The sequence below is a fragment of the Hyperolius riggenbachi genome, chromosome 3 (genome assembly GCF_040937935.1).
Source record: "Hyperolius riggenbachi isolate aHypRig1 chromosome 3, aHypRig1.pri, whole genome shotgun sequence".
In the NCBI taxonomy this organism is placed as follows: domain Eukaryota; kingdom Metazoa; phylum Chordata; class Amphibia; order Anura; family Hyperoliidae; genus Hyperolius; species Hyperolius riggenbachi.
The window spans coordinates 354,330,767-354,349,705 of NC_090648.1; the positions used below are offsets into that span (position 1 = coordinate 354,330,767).

Genomic DNA, 18,939 nt, shown 5'->3' on the forward strand with positions numbered 1-18,939 from the left:
GGGGGTCGTTAATGGATCTCTCAGTCATCGAGTTGTTGTAATGCACCATAATGCTTTGCCCTCATTAGCATGCACACCGCAAGGCTGGATGGGTGTCAGGAAGTCACATACAGTACCTGGCAGCAGTGGAGGGGTAGAGTTTTAAATGTCCCCAATCCAAGGCACCTCCCTTTGTAGCTGCATACATTTATAAGGTCAGTACACACATAGTAATGTCGCAGAAACAACTTTACTAGTGACAAGGATAATCAAGTCTTTCCAGCAACGTTGTCTGCACACCACTGTTGCAAATGACCCAGTCATTTAAATACTGCATGTGCAATGGTAAGCGATATTATGCACGACATGAGTGCATTCTGTGGAACAATGTAATTTAAATGACATTGTACACACATAGCCGACTGCCTGATATTTGCCCAATAGTAGTTTAAGTTGATCTGGTTGATGGTTCAGGTACAATGCCCAATATCAGTTACTCGTCATTGTCGTTGGTATATTTTTTTACCCCAGCTGTCACCCGACTCAGCAAAATCTGTAATTTGTTGGACGTTTCCACCCACTTTTGTATACTGTGTGTACATAGCTTAATGCTCTTCCCAAGAGATGCTGGTGTGACCCATGATGAGTTAGAAGATAATGTAAAGCTGGTTCTCACCAGGCTGCATAGACTAGTTGCAACACATGATTTCTCAGTTCCTGTCCAGGTATGCTAAACATTATGCTTTGATGATGGTATTACTAACAGAGCTTTTACATAATGTTTTTCTCTAGATTACATGGTCTACAGAGTACCCAGAACCAAGAATGACCTTGTCTCATCAGAGAAAGTGACTAAATAAAACCTGGGTCAGGTTTAAGCCAAGGCCACATAGGCCAGGGCCAAGGGTACTGCAAGATCAAGGGTAGGCTATGCTGTGGGAAGAAAGGGTCACCTGGCTACCTATACTGGAGGGAGGGGGGGGGTCATCAGACTATCTATCTATATGGGGTCATCAGGCTAACTATATGGAAGGGGGGAGGGTCATCTGGCTTATACTAGAGAGAAGGTGGGGAGTAATCAGGCTACCTATACGGGAGGGAAGGGGGGGGGGGAAGGTCTTCAGGCTACCTATACTGGAGGGGGGAGGCGTCATCTGGCTACCTATACTGAAAGGGGGAGGCTGCTGACAGTGGCCTTGGGCAGTAAATAGTACAAATTCGGCCCTGAATAAAACAAATAAAAACCTAAAGAAAGCCCCAGCAGTTTCCCAGTGTATCAAAAACTAAAACAAATGTTCTGGTTGAAAAAAATGGGTTTAACAGTTAGTTTCCCTTTTATGAAATACTGGTGTTGACATTTTAACATACCGTAAAATACTCAATCCCAGCAGGATCTTGAAGCAACCTTTCAAACGATACTGCCCAGCTAGCAACTGAGCGATCCGATGCAAAGCCAGCTGTCTGGACACTGGGCAAGCTGTTCAGGCTCTGGTCACTGCCTCGCCCATCTAAATTGCCATTGTTTAACTCTAAAAGCAAAAGAACATGTATGAAAGACATAAACTGTTAATTCCTTGTTTCATGGCTCCCATATTTTAAGAGGAATACGGAGGCTGCCATCTTCAATCTCCAATAAACAATGGCAGTTACCAGAAAGCTGTGAGTTAAGGAGATGTGAACCATCATCTAAAAAAAGCACTGAAAGTCACAAAATTAGAGTAAGGGTATATATGAACTACTGTAGGCTCTGGATGGCTCAGAGTTAGGATAAAACTAGCAGTCTGTGTTCTGATATCCTGTGAACTTCAGTTTTAAGGACCCTTGTGCTGCCACCCACAGCACCTTCCAGGAGTCTATTCATCAGAGCACTGTCATTTTGTCAGCTGACTTTTGGTTAGGAGGAAAGAATCGGTTTCTTTAACCCTATGTGGCTGTGAAATAAGCAGAGATGTCAATCCTTCATGCCCTTTCTGCAGTCAATGTTAAGCCCCGTACACACACTAGATGAAACTCAGCCAGGGTGGCCATTAACAATGCCTGTGCAAAAAAAATCCAACGTATGTTCAGCAGCAACTGACCCCCCTTTGCGCGTACATTAAAAAAGGCGCCGGGAAAAAAGGGCGCAGGGTTTTAAACGATAATCATGAATAACGTTTAAAAAAAAATTTGTGCTATATTTCGTTTAAAAATAATGTTTTATAAAGTTATAAATCATTAAATAATGTGTATGAAATCGGCAATTTTAAACACGTTAATCTTCCCTGTTTAAAAAGTGAAATTTATAATAACGTTTTATAAAACATGAATAAGAATTTTACTAAAGCTATACCTAACCCTACTCTCACACAGAACCCTCCCTGTACCTATCCCTAACCCCTAGACCCCCCTGTTGGTGCCTAAACCTAAGACCCCCTGTTGGTGCCTAAACCTAAGATCCCCCTGTTGGTGCCTAAACCTAAGACCCCCCTGTTGGCGCCTAAACCTAAGACCCCCCTGGTGGTGCCTAAACCTAACCCCCCTGTTGGTGCCTAAACCTAAGACCCCCCTGGTGGTGCCTAAACCTAAGACCCCCCTGGTGGTGCCTAAACCTAAGACCCCCCTGGTGGTGCCTAAACCTAAGACCCCCCTGGTGGTGCCTAAACCTAAGACCCTCCTTGTGATGCCTAAACCTAAGACCCCCCAGTGATAAGCATTAATAACGGTTTTAAAAAAATATGGTGCGGTTTTTCGTTTAAAAATGTTTTTTTTAAAAAAAAATTGTACGGTTTTTCGTTTAAAAGTAATGTTTTAAAAAATATTGTACTGTTTTTCGTTTAAAAATAATGTTTAAAAAATTATAAATCATTAAATAATGGGCAATCATGAGAAGCAGTTATAAAACATTAAAAGTCTCCGGGCGCCGCTTTTAAAACGTTATTTTTCTCCGGCGCCCTTTTTTCCTGTTGGGCGCCCATTAAACGATATTTATTATGGGAGTGAATGGCGGCGCCCTTTTTGTCCACCTGCCTCATGCGCCCAAATTTCCTACTTCCCCCCTTTGCTGCCCGGCTACAAGCAACAGTCGAGAGCATTCTTCTCACCACTCACCCGGTATCCTCGTGACATCACCTGCACCCCTGCAGATTGCAACAGAATGTGTAACTAGCTTGCAAGCAAGCGTCTGTATAGCCTCAGCCCATGTATGTTGCACGAGGGATCAGCTCCCGAGCGACGATGGGCGATGTGCATCTAGCATGTATGTACAGGCCTTAACTGCTAAAACCACCTGCTGCAGTGGTGTAACTACAATTCATGGGGGCCCCTAGCAAAACTTTGATAGCCCACCCAATGTTCACACCCTTGCCTCCCCTTGGTGCCTTTTATGGCCTTGGGACCCATCTAACAAGGGGCATAAAACAAGTGTGGCAATCATGATCTATACACCAATAACAAGTGTAGCCACAAAAACATGTGGTATGAAGGTTAGTAATTGGGGCCCCCCACAGCTCTGCTACCCTCTAGTTATGCCCCTGACCTGCTGCCAGGAACAGAGATTAGGATATGAATCTTCCTCAATCAATGACTCCACTCAATCCAAAACTTCCAGTGCCCAGCAGCAGTGTGGTGATCTGCCCTCAAAACATTTGTAGAAGGGATTTTGCCCAGTGGTTGTTTACATTCATTATTTTGAGAAAAAAGCACACTAGTTACAGTGCTGAATTAGTAATCCATGACAAAGTCAGCAATAACATAACACTGAAGCCCACTCACCTTTGCAGTTCTTGCGACCGTGTGATAAAGCAAACTTCCAGAAACCCACAACACACATGAGAGATGATGGGAACATGGTACAAAGTCATACCATGCCAGAAACCATACATTGGTACTGCAGGCCGCTGGCAGCTAGCAGCAGGCGCAAGCACAGGATCCAATGTAAGCTCACTAAGGTCCAGTGACAAACTTATGTAAGCAGACATACTTCCATACAGAGAGAGACATGTGCTGTGTCATCTCCACAACACCTCCACACACAATAGTTTCTGTGTTTAGTGCAAGAAGTTGCTGTGGGATGACTGGTAAGAATTTAGCCTTTGGCTGAAAAGACAGCTAAGGTATGATTCATTCTCTATTAGTGATTATTAGCAAAGAGTCTTTAATGGCAGCTTTCAGCAAATTCCTGAAAGAGAGATGCAAGCCTATTTGTACCAATGTCCATCACAGAGTATTATGACTGGAGTAACAAGCAGAATGAAGAGTCACACTCAGGTCATCTTTGTCCCCATGGATCCACTGCCCGGAACAAAGCACGCGATTAGCGTGTGAAGCCAATGCGGGCCAACAATGGTCTTTACAACATACTACTGTGGTTGAGAAGATAAATGTTTTATTCAGTGACTGTGTGACCGGTGTGTTTTATCTGAATTTGAGTTTTACAACAACCTATTATAATTATATCCATACATGTGGTGGTAGCTACCCCACCTCCTCCTGGGCTCTGGAGGTGGGGATAAGCCCCATGTCCATAACCTTGACAAGGGTGCTCTGTGAATGGGAGAAAGCATTTACGCCAACCTGTGTCACAGAATGAAGCTGTGCCAGCTGGCCTATGCCTCTGATAGTTGCTTGCTTCTCACACTTTATGGCAATGTTTGCCTATCCTGGGGAGTACTTCTTTTTAGTAGCTGATAGTGTACTGGTTAGGGGCTCTGCATCTGACACAGGAGACCAGAGTTCAAATCTCAAGTCTTCCTGTTCGATAACCCCACACTTATTCAGTAAGGAGACCTTGGGCAAGACTCACTAACACTGCTACTGCCTACCTGGGGTCTGCCATATTCAAGTTGGCTAACAGCTGCTATTCTGGGATGACAATGTTTTTCTTTAATTACCTGGACCAAAGGATCTTCTTTCAGCAGGCAGCACACACAAAGGTATGAACTCTGGCCTGAAATGTACCATTGTGCTTGCTGCTGCCACAGAGAGCTTCCAGTACAGCTCCAACACACCAGGAGACCAGACTTGGTGGAGCCACTAGGACCACATATTTAATAGCTGTATTGTATGATTTTTGCCTTTTTTTTAGAGATGCCGTACTTGTGAGCTGTATGTTTTGGTACCCCTTTCAAGGAGCTGGGGCAAGCCGCAGCCCCGTTATTAAACTTCTCAGGAAAGGGATGTCACACACTATCCATGTCTGGTATTAATGTGATCCATATTTTTTGAGGTTGTAGAACTTGCTATTATTATCTGTGTGCAATGAATGTGTCCTGAGATATGAAAATGTCACATATCCTGGATTTAAGATTTCTTCCCAAAATAAGATAACACCCCAAACTCCAGCCCAGGGGCTGGCCCTGAGTCCTGCCCTCAAGAGCGTGGTCCTATATAAGCAATAGGCTTAAATCTGATAAAAGTTCTCCATTTAACACTACGTATGGATTGAAGCTAGCAAAAGAACCCAAGGCTAGTTTCCCTGAATTCTAAAACAAAAGAACTTTCCTGGACTTCCACACAAAGGACATCTTTCTTCCAAAACCTCTAAGTATTCATGTTCTTTGTTTATGACCCTTTTATGTTATCTGTGGCTACCATCTCCATAATTGTTACTTTTAATAATTTTCTGTATATATTAATTATTTATATTGCATTTACAATAAAAGACTTAAGCTCATTTTTTTCGGCTGCATACCTGGTCTGAGCACCGCAGAAAGAATCCTAGCCTTTCTGAAGATTCCTTACCTGAAGTATTGGATTGTTTCAGTAATAATAGATTGTTAACCCTTTCTTCGTAGATCAGACTAGCTAGCGGGTTATCCTTCTCCCAGATAAAAGGGATGGTGGCAGCCTTGTACCTGAAATATTGTGTACTAAACTGTTTGTGCTGCTCGCACTTTCCCTTATGGCCTGTCTGTTTGCCCAATTTTAGTGGCTTTGATTGCATCCACGATATTGGATTGTCTGTGCATTGAAATAGATTGGGAGGCATTGAGGGGACGTGTGAAGGTAATCCTACTGTTTCCTTACACTGATTACACCTCTCTGACACTGCAGCTGTCCTTGATATGTTTTAAAGCTCCATATCAATAGAGTTCTTGGGGCTTCATGTAAAACTCATACTGGGACACCAAGTTCCTTAGTTATGCCACTGCTTAGGATTAGGTGGGACCAGTGGGAGAATATTGCTAAAGTAGTACCACTGTATATGCTTATTATGACCACCAAGACTGTTCACATTGCGAGATGAACAGAGGCACCAGAAGAGTAAAAACAATACTAAAATAGTTAAAAATTGCTTGGAAGGTAGTGGTGGACTTACCTCCTATAAGCAGACACTAGAAACTGTCAATTATTTAAACATATGATTTATTGGCATACTCCACGATAACTTGCAACGCGTTTCGCAAGTCCACCGCTACCTTCTAAGCAACTATTTTAGTATTGTTTTTACTCTTCTGGCACCTCTGTACATCTTGCAGTTTTGTATCCCTCCTTTTTTCCTATCTACAGAGAGTGACTTCTTAGTCCTGAGTGAGGACAGGCTAATCTCCTCACCTGCCTATAAAGTGGTTGCCTTGGATGTAACCCGTGTTTGTGAGTATAACAAGTTTATACTTTTCCATTAATCCAATTTCCAGTACATACTACACTATATTGGGCTCTCTTTGTCTCTTTTTCTCTACAAGACTGTTCACATAGTGTTAACTAATTTCAATTTAAATGAATTACTTTTAATGTTAAATTAGTGATGTGACTCACCTCCATCAGACACGGCCAACACCTGAAAGAGGAACAAGAGATAAGAAAAATGATGAATGTTCATATGACATGTGAATATATATATATATATATATATATATATATATATATATATATATATACATATATATATATATATATATAATTGAATATTAGTAAAGGAAATTGCCACATGTATTTATGAAATGTTTTTTTTTATATATATTCAGATTTATGATAAGGGAAATGAAATGAATGTAGTATATCCTTGTACTTATATACTGTATGGCTTACACAAACACCAGGTAAACACAATGGGGTTGATGCCCAGAATTGTGGTAATATTGATGTGCACAGATAGCACACAGCAATATTATGGTTACTACCGGCAGCATGTACCGCGAGTTATGCTATTAGTGTGACCCGTGGGACTCAAGTACCGCGACTGCTGCTACAGTAACACGTGTTATTAATGGTAGCGCTCGTTGGTAACAATGTTTTTGTGCATCAACGCCAATATACCTTGTCACAGAAAACATACAATGCCTAATTAGTGTTCTAAAGCCGAAAGAAAATTGATTTAGACTGTATTGATTTTAGCGACTCTTCTGGATTATCAAGACAATATCCCAGGCTTTACACACCTCTCTTAAAGGAATACTGTAGGGGGGTCGGGGGAAAATTAGTTGAACTTACCCGGGGCTTCTAATGGTCCCCCGCAGACGTCCTGTGCCCGCACAGCCACTCACCGATGCTCCGGCCCCGCCTCCGGTTCACTTCTGGAATTTCCGACTTTAAAGTCTGAAAACCACTGCGCCTGCGTTGCCGTGTCCTCGCTCCCGCTGATGTCACCAGGAGTGTATAGCACAGGCCCAGTATGGTCTGTGCCTCCGCTGTGCGCTCCTGGTGACATCAGCGGGATCGAGGACACGGCAACACAGGCGCAGTGGTTTTCAGACTTTAAAGTCGGAAATTCCAGAAGTGAACCGGAGGCGGGGCCAGAGCTTCGGTGAGTGGCTGCGCGGGCACAGGACGTCTGCGGGGGACCATTAGGAGCCCTGGGTAGGTTCAACTCATTTTCCCCGACCCCCCTACAGTATTCCTTTAAAGCAATACTGAAATCAGCTTTAATAAAATAAAATAAAAAAGACGGATACTCCACTATGAAGAGGGATCTGGATCCTATAGAACCTTCCTTGTCCTCTTTCGGTGTCCTTTTTCCAGCGCTGTCCCCATTTAAAATTTTCCACCTCCGGGAACCCTCGGAAGTGTCCTTGAGTGCTTCCAAAGACGAGCGGCTCCCTTCTGCAAATGCACAAGTGCGCGCTCATGCAGTACGGAGATGCTCGTCTTCGTAAGCACTCAGGGACAGGAGGGCTTCTGAAGCCTTCCAAGGATTCCCAAAGGCGAATTCGACCAGATGTTTGAATAAAGGCAACATGGATGACAGCGCTGGAACGAGGATACACAGAACACAGAGAGGAGTGGAAAATCTCTCTAGGATTCAGAGCCTTCCCTCTCCATAGATGAGTATCTGACCTTTTTTTAAGCTGAGTTCAGTGTTACTTTAACATTTCTAGAAGGGATTTGTGATGTGGGTTGAGTGAGTTTGAGACAGTGAGGTGTATCTGGCCTGGTAATAATGCATATATACTTTTTAGACTTGTTTTGCGGAAAAAAGGGGAAAAAAATCAAATTTGTCATTGCTGTCTGCATAGCCAACTAATGTAGGCTACAAAGATAAACAATAATCCTCAGCGCTCTCTATTGCACTCCCGCACACTGGGAAGCCTGCAGAAACCAAGGGCTTGATTCACTAAGCTGTGCTGCTACAGCAGCGCAGCTTATTGAGAGCAGAGAGTGTTATAATGCCCTGCGTGCGCGCAGGGCCTGCCCTAGACTTTTTGCCGCCTGAGGCAAATTTAAGAGAGAGCTGCTGCTGCCGCCGCCCCCCTCCCCCCGTCCGTGGGTGCAGGGGGGCCGGCCGCCGAGTCGGAGGGGTAGCGGGCAGGTCGGGGGTATTGGGCCTAGCGGTGGGGAGGGGGGTCGGACCCCCCCCTCCCTCGCCTGGGTCCCCCGATCTGCGCTCCCCTCCAGCCTGTAATTAGGAAGCCGCTGCCAGATCGTAAGAGGCACGGGCGGGGAGGACTCACCTTATCTGCGTTCCATCGTGCGCTCCACTGACGTCACTTCCTGCATCGCCGTCCACTTACAATACAGGGGTGCCGCCCTTAGAAGTTTGCCGCCTGAGGCAAATGTTTCACCCCGCCTCATGAGCGGGCCGGCCCTGCGTGCGCGATGCAGCCATAGCATGTGCAGTGAAATTACGCTGTGCTCAGATAGTGTAAAGGGCGCTTCGTTACACTAAACGAGCGATCCACTGAACCCGCCCAGAGCCTGGCAGGTTTAGTAACTTCAAAATACGAGATTCCTGCACTTTGATTGGCCTTGTAGGCTGCCTGTCAAGTGAATCAAGGCCCCTGTGCTCAATATTGGAGACACCCAAAGAAACATATCACAGAAGTCAGGGCTAAGTTCAAACACAGGGGGTACACTTTATTGCAGCTCTGATGATGGCGGAATGCCGAAACCTGGTCAAGAAGGAGAACGGGCATTCTCTGTACTACAGTCTGGTGACTTTCTCAGCACTTGGCACTTTACTGGTTATTGTGCAATAGTGTATTGATGCGTTTTAAAGCAAAAAGGTCCAGTGTGCATGGACCCACGATGTGAGTTTGTGTTTTACTTTAATGATTTTGAGTTGTTGCAATAAGTGTACCCCCCTGCCAACTCCTGCATATATGTTTTTGTGGGTGATGGTCACTGTCTCCAATATTGAGCACAAGTTGTTTGCAGGCTTCACAGTGTGTGGGAGTCCAATAGAGAGCACTGGGGATTAGTGTTTGTCTTTGACATACTTTTCCATGGTGGATTGGAAAACCTCTGGCTGCTGATTATATCAATACACTGCGTCTGCGCTTATACAACATCTACACATTCCTAGAACTAATTTGGGCTACAGACTTGATATTTTCAGATTTTAAGTATAGGGGGTTGGGGGAGGCAGAAGCTGCCTTGCCTTGAGCCATGTCCAGAAACAGGCCTGGTGGGTGCTGCTATACTCCTGCAAGATTCTGGGCAGAGGCTCCCCCACTTGGCCACCTCACCCGACAACCATCAGTGTGTGTACAAGACTTAGCTCTTCTGAGCCAGCATAAGTTGTCTGTCTTGTAACGGCTTTCCTGGTTACTAGACTGAAAATAACAGGCTTCTGAATGCTATAATAACACATGCCTTATGGATAATTCCAGCCTGTATGTAAGGTAAATAACCATAGCAGAGTAAGCCTGCGCCTCTCACAAGGATAGATATTACATCCTTGAGAATATGGTAGCAACTGTATACCTAGGCGCATCAGCTCTAATTTTCTTAAAAGTATGCTTTCCACTTTACCGTTTTCCTTAACCTGCAATCAGCGAAAGGCCATGGAGTCTGTACAGACCTAATAATTAGTTTCCTTTGGGTTTAATTTGGAGCTATGAGCTGATGACCTGTAAAACTACAGCCTATTGCTAATAGCAAAGTATAAATATAATAACCCTACCCAAGGTAAAGCCAGTTGCACATTGTGGACAGCACGGTGGCATAGTGGTTAGCGCTCTCGCCTTGCAGCGCTGGGTCCCCGGTTCGAATCCCAACCATGTCAACATCTGCAAGGAGTTTGTATGTTCTCCCCGTGTCTGTGTGAGGTTCCTCTGGGCACTCCAGTTTCCTCCCACATCCTAAAAACATACAGATAATTGGCTTCCCCCTAAATTGGCCCTAGACTATGATACATGCACTACACGATACATACATAGACATATGCCTATGGTAGGGACTAGACTGTGAGCCCTTCCGAGGGACAGTGAAGACAATATACTCTGTACAGTGCTGCGTAATATGTCAGCGCTATATAAATACTTAAATAAATAAATTGTGAGCCTTATGTACTAAAGATCTACAAATTCCATATCACACAAATATAAGTTGCAGGAACTGGTCACAGCAACCAGTGCTACCAACTATAATTTTAAATAGCTGATGTCACTAATAATTGGTTGCCACTACTTTCCTTTACTTAAAGAGAATCTGTATTGTTAAAATCGCACAAAAGTAAACATACCAGTGCGTTAGGGGACATCTCCTATTACCCTCTGTCACAATTTCGCCGCTCCCCGCCGCATTAATAGTGGTTAAAAACAGTTTTAAAAAGTTTGTTTATAAACAAACAAAATGGCCACCAAAACAGGAAGTAGGTTGATGTACAGTATGTCCACACATAGAAAATACATCCATACACAAGCAGGCTGTATACAGCATTCCTTTTGAATCTCAAGAGATCATTTGTGTGTTTCTTTCCCCCTGCATCTCTCATGCACTGAAGTTTCAGGCTGCTCTTTTCTTCCTGCAAACAGCTTTGCCCTTGTCTGTAATTCTTCAGTATGTGAAAGCCCAGCCAGCTCAGAGGACGATTTATCCAGCTTGTAAAAGATAAGAGAGAAGAGAGAAGCTGCTCTAATCTAAACAACACACAGGCAGTGTGCATAGAGGGGCCTGGAAGGGGGAGTTCATAGCAGAACCACAACAGTGAAGAACTTGGCAGCCTTCCAGACACAGGCTGACAAGTCTGACAAGAGAGAGATAAGTTGATTTATTACAGAGACTGTGATAGTACAAAGTGCTGCAGTAAGCCAGAACACATTAGAATAGCTTTTGGAACTTGTAGGATGATAAAAAACAGGATGCAATTTTTGTTACGGAGTCTCTTTAAGTTTGACACCAGGAGAACTTGGTGCATTCTTTTAAAGATTGTTTTTAAGCTGTAAGTGATTGATCTTATTAGCACAAGTATTGATGCGGCACTGAGCCAAGCGAATATCGTTGCTACGTGCTTGTTACGGCTTTAGCGTTCGGTTATCCCATTAGCATCCAGTTTGGTGTGTTAGCTATAACAACACCCAAAATAAAGCACCTGTATTTGAAACCATGATGCTGCCCAAACTACAGAATGTGAATATTGGTTAAAGGTAAGTATCGAATAGGAAAGTTAGAGTTAAACATCATGAACACGGTAAAGTATCCCTGAACTGATTGCTCTGTCACACTTGGAGCTGAACCATGCATTTTGACGGATTGCTCCTAGGATGCGTCTATTTGACTAGACAAAGCTTTTCAGAGCGTTACGTTGTAATGCATCTGGGAGCTTCGTAACGTCCAGCGCTGGTGTTTTACCGTCGGGTGAATTAGAACTACCACCGCAATATAATCAGCTTTGCACTGCAACTTCACGATGTCATGCTGCAGGTCATTAATGTGTGCACGAAATCGGTTCCTACATGCATTTGGTAATGTGAAAGAGCCCTAAGAGGGGGTTTGATTGTGCTTTGATTGTAACTCTGTAATTTTTTGACCAGTTAAAAAAACTACACAGCATACCTCATCTATTCTGGGTTCCCTTCACTGTCTTTTCCACCCTGTCAGCTCTCCCTTTCCACCACCATGTCCTCTCGTGTCTGTCAGCATTTTCAATGAGAGCTGACCCAGGAGGAAGCAGCCCGGAAGTACCTCCTGGTCAGCGCTATAGCAGTGAAGATGCCAGCAGATACAAGTGGACACTGCGGCGGAACGGGAGAGCAGACAGAGTGAAAAAGACAGATAAGGGAACCAGAAGTAGGTGAGTTATGCTGTGGGTTTTTTTTAACAGGTCAAAAAATTACAGTAAAGGAGTACTTTAATGTCTTGGAGGGGGCAGTAGTTAGGTTCCAGGAAGGGGTTAATATTAGAAAAGAGGTTAGGATTAGGCATCAGGAAGGATGTAGTGTCAGATGAGGAAGGTATGGATAGACATCAGGATAGCCAGTTGTATGTGGTCTGGTGTTGGTTATATAGGGAATCAAAAGACATAACAACAAAAGTTGTTAGGTAATACCTTTAATGACTAACTGTACATTATTTATTTTCAGGCTTTCAAAATGTTTAAGTGTATTCTTCAGGTATGATACAGAACTGGATCTGTACTTTATTATTTTTGTATGGTTCTGATCCAGTTCTGTATCATGCTTGAAGAAGAAACTTTTGAAAGTGTGCAAAGAAAACTTGTACAGTTAGCCATTAAAGGTATCACCTAAACAAATGTTGTCTTGTCTTGGAACATCAGAATAGGTTAGAGTTAGGGGTAGAAAATAAGGTTTGAAAATAGGAAAGGATTTACAATACAGGAAAAGATTAGGGTTATGCTTTAGGTCAAGATTTAGCATTACAACATGAGGGTTAGGTGATAAACGGAGGATAAGCACTGAAATCACAGTACGGTAATTAGTAAGATAATTTACTAACATTATACTTTACTAATTTACTACTTACTATGGCCGTTCCCTCACACAAAAACTATCAGTACTGATATCATGGTCCTGACATCACACTGTGGGAGGGGTTTCACCACAATATAAGCCATAGGGAGCCCCCTGATGATCCGTTTGTGAAAAGGAAAAGACTTCTCATGGGAAAGGGCGTATCAGCTGCTGATTGGGATGAAGTTCAGTCCTTGGTCACGGTTTCTCTTTAAGAAAACACTAAAAACACTAGATGCTTGGTGACTAAAGGCTGACGTTATCACAAAAAAAACTCAGTTAAAATACATTTAAAGTGTACCTGGGGTGACATGTCACATGATGATATAGACGTGTACATACAGTGCCTAGCATACACATACCTAGGCTATGTTGCTTTTTTTCTTTTTCTGCCTAGTCACAGCTACTAATCGTGATGATTTATCTATTCAGTAGACCTTGGGCAAGTCTCCCTAACACTGCTCCTGCCTATAGAGCGCGTCCTAGTGGCTGCAGCTCTTGCGCTTTGAGTCTGCCAGGAGAAAAGCGCAATATAAATGTTCTGTATCTGCGTTTGATTTGTCGCAGCCCAAGTGACATGGCCCCTCAAACATACTGTACAGGTTGGTTGGCTGGTTTCCCCTAAAAAACTGACATAAGACCGTGGCAGGGATAGAAGATTATTATTACAATATGACAATACACTCATATAGGATACCGACAATTGACCAGGGTATGTTAATGAGCATGCTCTAAGTTGCTGCTGACCTCCTTAGTTGTCCGTGTGCTTCAAATCCTACAGCAGTATAGTACAGATGTTACTTTATTCATTCACTCAACATGGAAGCGAGGTGGACAGCAGTGAGAATGATTATGACTTGAGAGCTAGGGCTGAAAAAAAGACATGTCCTTATGTGCCAAGGTACCATGGTTTAAAACTGTTACATGTACTAGCCCTGCTATGGCCTCATGTGACAGGTCCATGTCCAGGGGTTCATGCAAGAGTAACTGATATCTCTCATATGGACATAAATATCTTGATCTCAATCCAGGAGAAATGGGACACTCTGGTATTGCCCTGTGTACCACTAGAACAGGAAGTTAAATAGGAACTTTAGCAAAAAGGAGAAAAAATAAATCAATACATTGCACAAAGTAAGAAGTTAAAAAATAGAAAATCAAGAAATAGAGATCAAGAAAGAATAGAGATCAAGAAATTACTGATATTCACCATGTAATTTGTCATGGCACCAACTGCTATTATCTATAATCACACCCCTAACAATGCAATAGGCTAATAAGTAGTTTTTTTTTTATAGATATACATACGCACAGAGGGAGATACTAGTTGCTTGGTAGTTGGAAACAGCCATTATTTCCCACAATGCAACAAGGCTCACAGACAGGAAACTGTCAGGACCTAGAGCCTAACATCACACTGTGGGAGGTGTTTCACCGCAATATCAATCATACAGACCCCCTGATGATCTATTCGAGAAAAAGATTTATCATGGGAAAGGGGGTATCAGCTACTGATTGGGATGAGGTTCAATCCTTGGTTACAGTTCCTCCTTAAAGAGAAACTCCGACCAAGAATTGAACTTTATCCCAATCAGTAGCTGATACCCCCTTGTACATGAGAAATCTATTCCTTTTCAGAAACAGACCATCAGGGGCCGCTGTATGACTGATATTGTGGTGATACCACTCCCACAAGAAACTCTGAGGACCGTGGTACTCCTAGCAGTTTCCTATCTGTGAACCTTGTTGCATTGTGGGAAATAGCTGTTTACAGCGGTTTCCAACTGCCAAAAAAGCATGCAGCAGCTATATCACCTGCCAACAGTAAAAATGTCACCATGTAATAAATGTCAGAATGTAAATCAAAAGATTTTACAATGGGCAAACACTGACTAAATCATTTATACATAATTATTGTAAAAATGAATCACTTTTTTATTACATTATTTTCACTGGAGTTCCTCTTTAACCACTTACCGATCGCCCACTGCACAGGGGCGGCCGGAAAGTGGATCCCGCAAGGACCGCCGCATGCACAGAGGCGGCGGTCCTTGTAGGGGCATGGGCGGAGCGATCGTGTCATCCGTGACGCGATCCTCCGCCGGGGACTGGCTCCGCCCCCCTCGCGCTGTAACCCGCAGGACGTTCGGATGCGCCGGCGGGTTACTAGCACCCGGATCGCCGCATACGAAGTGTATAATACACTTTGTAATGTATACAAAGTGTATTATACAGGCTGCCTCCTGCCCTGGTGGTCCCAGTGTCCGAGGGACCACCAGGGCAGGCTGCAGCCACCCTAGTCTGCACCCAAGCACACTGATTTCCCCCCCCTGCCCCCTGATCGCCCACAGCACCCTCCCCCCAGAACTCCCCCCCCCCCATTGCCCACCCCCCAGACCACTGTTTGCACCCAATCACCCCCCTAATCACCCATCAATCACTCCCTGTCACTATCTGTCAACGCTATTTTTTTTATTCCCTAAACTGCCCCCTGCTCCCTCCTGATCACCCCCCACCCCTCAGATTCTCCCCAGACCCCCCCCCCCCCCCCCGTGTACTGTATGCATCTATCCCCCTGATCACCTGTCAATCACCTATCAATTACCTGACAATCACCCATCAATCACCCCCTGTCACTGCCACCCAACAATCAGCCCCTAACCTGCCCCTTGCGGGCAATCTGATCACCCACCCACACCAATAGATCACCCGCAGATCCGACGTCCGATCACCTCCCAAGTGCAGTGTTTACATCTGTTCTCTACCCTAAACACCCACTAATTACCCATCAATCACCCCCTGTCACTGCTACCTATCAGATTAGACCCCTATCTGCCCCTAGGGCACTCAATCACCCGCCCACACCCTCAGAACGCCCTCAGACCCCAGCCCTGATCACCTCGCCAGTGCATTGCTTGCATCTATTTCCCCCTCTAATCACACCTTGAGACACCCATCAATCACCTCCTGTCACCCCCTAGCACACCTACCCATCAGATCAGGCCCTAATTTGCCCCGTGTGGGCTCCTGATCACTCGGCCAAACCCTCAGATCACCCTCAGACCCCCTTCCGATCACCTCCCCAGTGCATTGATTGCATCTATTTTCCCCTCTAACCACCCCCTGAGACACCCATCAATCAAGACAAGACAAGACAAATAACATTTATATTGCGCTTTTCTCCTTGCGGACTCAAAGCGCCAGAGCAGAGCAGCAGCCACTAGGGCGCGCTCTATTGGCAGTAGCAGTGTAAGGGAGACTTGCCAAAGGTCTCCTACTGAATTAGTGCTGGCTTACTGAACAGGCAGAGCCGAGATTCGAACCCTGGTCTCCTGTGTCAGAGGCAGAGGCCACTGCCATCACCTCCTGTCACCCCCCTAGCACTTCTATCCATCAGATCAGGCCCAATACAACCTGTCATCTAAAAGGCCACCTTGCTTATGACCGGTTCCACAAAATTCGCCCCCTCATAGACCACCTGTCATCAAAATTTGCAGATGCTTATACCCCTGAACAGTCATTTTGAGACTTTTGGTTTCCAGACTACTCACGGTTTTGGGCCCGTAAAATGCCAGGGCGGTATAGGAACCCCACAAGTGACCCCATTTTAGAAAAAAAGACACCCCAAGGTATTCTGTTAGGTGTATGACAAGATTATAGAAGATTTTATTTTTTGTCAAAAGTTAGCGGAAATTGATTTTTATTGTTTTTTTTTTCACAAAGTGTCATTTTTCACTAACTTGTGACAAAAAATAAAATCTTCTATGAACTCGCCATACACCTAACGGAATACCTTGGGGTGTCTTCTTTCTAAAATAGGTCACTTGTGGGGTTCCTATACAGCTCTGGCATTTTAGGGGCCCTAAACCGTGAGGAGTAGTTTAGAAAACAAATGCCTCAAAATGACCTGTGAATAGGACGTTGGGCCCCTTAGCGCAGTTAGGGTGCAAAAAAGTGTCACACATGTGGTACCGCCGTACTCAGGAAAAGTAGTATAATGTGTTTTGGGGTGTATTTTTACACATACCCATGCTGGGTGGGAGAAATCTCTCTGTAAATGAACAATTGTGTGTAAAAAAAATCAAACAATTGTCATTTACAGAGATATTTATCCCACCCAGCATGGGTATGTGTAAAAATACACCCCAAAACACATTATACTACTTCTCCTGAGTACGGCGGTACCACATGTGTGGCACTTTTTTACACCCTAAGTACGCTAAGGGGCCCAAAGTCCAATGAGTACCTTTAGGATTTCACAGGTCATTTTGCGACATTTGGTTTCAAGACTACTCCTCACGGTTTAGGGCCCCCAAAATGCCAGGGCAGTATAGGAACCCCACAAATGACCCCATTCTAGAAAGAAGACACCCAAAGGTATTCTGTTAGGAGTATGGTGAGTTCATAGAAGATTTTATTTTTTGTCACAAATTAGCGGAAATTGACACTTTGTGAAGAAAAAAAAACAATTAAAATCAATTTCCGCTAACTTGCGACAAAAAATAAAATCTTTTATGAACTCGCCATACTCCTAACAGGATACCTTGGGGTGTCTTCTTTCTAGAATGGGGTCGTTTGTGGGGTTCCTATACTGCCCTGGCATTTTTGGGGCCATAAACCGTGAGGAGTAGTCTTGAAACAAAAGTGACCTGTGAAATCCTTAAAGAGAACCAGAGATGAAGCAACCTCATGTATTTTACCTTATAAATCAGTGGGAACATGACAGTAAACACCTAATCTGCTCTTTGTTACATTGTTCTCTGTTTAATTTGCCTGTTATCACCTCTAAGATAAGAATCCCGACTAAGCAGTCGGTCTGGCTTTGCTACAGAATAATTATAGCTGAGACTGTGTTCTTTGCTGTCTTCAAGTCCAAGCCTGCCCCCTGCTGGCTTTGCTCAGGAATCATTATAGCTGAGTCATTATAGCAAAGCCAGAATCAATGCTCAGTCCGGGATTCTTATCTCAGCTAGATAACAGACACTTTTAGCAGTGAGGATGGAACAGAGAGCATGGTAAATGTTTTCTCTAATGTTCCCACTGATTTCTATGGTAAAATACACAAGGGTGCTTCGTCTCTGGTTCACTTTAAGGTACTCATTGGACTTTGGGCCCCTTAGCGCAGTTAGGGTGCAAAAAAGTGCCACACATGTGGTATCGCCGTACTCAGGAGAAGTAGTATAATGTGTTTTGGTTGTGTATTTTTACACATACCCATGCTGAGTGGGAGAAATCTCTCTGTAAATGGACAATTGTGTGTAAAAAAAATCAAACAATTGTCATTTTCAGAGAGATTTCTCCCACCCAGCATGGGTATGTGTAAAAATACAATTTTGCAGCCTAACTGCGCTAAGGGGCCCAAAGTCCAATGAGCACCTTTAGGCTTTACAGGGGTGGTTACAATTTAGCACCCCCCAAAATGTCAGGACAGTAAACACACCCCACAAATGACCCCATTTTGGAAAGTAGACACTTCAAGGTATTCAGAGAGGAGCATAGTGAGTCTGTGGCAGATTTCATTTTTTTTTTGTCGCAAGTTAGAAGAAATGGAAACTTTTTTTTTGTTTGTTTTTTGTCACAAAGTGTCATTTTCCGCTTACTTGTGACTAAAAATAATATCTTCTATGAACTCACTATGCCTCTCAGTGAATACTTTGGGATGTCTTCTTTCCAAAATGGGATCATTTTGGGGGGTATTTATACTATCCTGGAATTCTAGCCCCTTATGAAACATGTCAGGTGGTCAGAAAAAGTCAGAGATGCTGGAAAATGGGAAAATTCACTTTTTACACCATAGTTTGTAAACGCTATAACTTTTACCCAAACCAATCAATATAAGCTGAATGTTGTTTTT

The 18,939-nt window shown here is 43.8% G+C and overlaps 1 protein-coding gene across 2 annotated transcripts in view; it reads right to left on the minus strand.

Moving 5' to 3' along the window:
* Positions 1–18,939, minus strand: part of RGS14 (regulator of G protein signaling 14) — a 152,271-nt gene that overhangs the window by 74,734 nt on the left and 58,598 nt on the right. For both annotated transcript variants that reach the window (XM_068277101.1, XM_068277102.1), the window contains 2 exons: positions 6,715–6,736; positions 1,348–1,508 (listed from right to left, as the gene is read on the minus strand). In XM_068277101.1, the coding sequence (XP_068133202.1) occupies positions 1,348–1,508; positions 6,715–6,736 (183 nt within the window). The remainder of the gene's footprint in view (positions 1–1,347; positions 1,509–6,714; positions 6,737–18,939) is intronic.